Source organism: Monoraphidium neglectum, assembly GCF_000611645.1.
Source record: "Monoraphidium neglectum strain SAG 48.87 unplaced genomic scaffold scaffold03585, whole genome shotgun sequence".
NCBI lineage: Eukaryota > Viridiplantae > Chlorophyta > Chlorophyceae > Sphaeropleales > Selenastraceae > Monoraphidium > Monoraphidium neglectum.
The window spans coordinates 1-1,145 of record NW_014010044.1 but is presented as its reverse complement, the minus strand read 5'-3'; the positions used below and the strand labels follow the sequence as shown (position 1 = coordinate 1,145).

The window sequence follows — 1,145 nt, the reverse complement described above, 5'->3', positions numbered from 1 at the left end:
GGCACCCCCTGCAAACCCACATCGATCGCCGCTTCGACGCACCCTTTCCTTCCTTTGCCCAGTCCCCAACCGCACCACGCCCTTGCCCCTACACCCCCGGCCCTGCAGACCTGGCGCTGCTCTATGAGTCCAAGTGGGCCACCCGCCGCAGCCGCATCTGGACGATCTCCCCCGCGCGCCGCGACCAGGCCCCCGCGCTGCTGTTTGACCGGTCCTACGAGGACGTGTACAACGACCCCGGCAGCCCGCTCAGCAGGCGCACAGAGAACGGCACGTACATCCTGGCCAAGGTGTGTCCCCTTGTCCCTTGAAGCGAAGGTCTCGCCTGCCTCTCTCCGCTCGGCTGGGCCGCCCGGGCCTCGGCGCCTCGACGCCAAGAGATGCTATTTGCTATGATACTTCCAAGGCGCCTTCGGGAGCGGCCTGTTTGACCGCCTCCAGGACAGCCTGGTTTTGCATTGTAATCCACAACAAGTGGTTTGGTGTTTCGTGGTCCCTTGACCACTCCCTCCCGGAGCCTGCAATTCTACTGGACTGCTGCACGCCGCTTCCCGCCCCCTGCGCGCTGCGGACCTGCCAGACGATGCACGCCCCTTCCCCGCCGGAACGCACCCTCATCCCCCCAACACACACACTGACCCAGGTGGACGGCAAGCGGCAGCTGCTGATGGCCGGCAGCGGCGCGTCGCCCACCGGCAACCGCCCCTTCCTTGACCTGTTTGACCTGGAGACCAAGGAGGCGACGCGGCTGTGGCAGAGCAGCCCACCATACCTGGAGAGCACGGGGTCCATCTTGAGCGACGTGACGAATGTGGGCGGGGTCTAGGTCCTCGCTCTGGGGGTTGGGGATAAAATCAATGGAGGGCTGAGGGGAGGACGCATATGTGTGTGTGTGTGTGTGCGCGCGCGTGCGTGCGTGCATGCATGCGCATTTGCGTCGGTGGTTCGCGTGCGTGCATGCGCACATGCGTGCGTGCATGCGTGTGTGCATGCGTGCGTTTGTATACATGCCTGGTGGATGAGACAGTATCAGGTGGATAGCAGAAATCGCAACACGAGACCGCAAAACTGAGCGCGGCCTGAACGCGCCGCGCTCACGGCCGCCCGCGGCCCTCCTTCGCATTTGATCCCACCGCTGTTACGGC

The 1,145-nt window shown here is 64.6% G+C and overlaps 1 protein-coding gene across 1 annotated transcript in view; it reads left to right on the top strand.

Annotated features, from left to right (window-relative positions):
* Nucleotides 1-826, top strand: part of MNEG_13035 (hypothetical protein) — a gene marked incomplete at both ends in the record, with an annotated part of 5,150 nt that extends 4,324 nt beyond the window's left edge. The window contains 2 exons of the mRNA XM_014038493.1: nt 109-290; nt 644-826. Of these exons, the coding sequence (XP_013893947.1) occupies nt 109-290; nt 644-826 (365 nt within the window). The remainder of the gene's footprint in view (nt 1-108; nt 291-643) is intronic.
* Nucleotides 827-1,145: the final 319 nt, after the last annotated feature.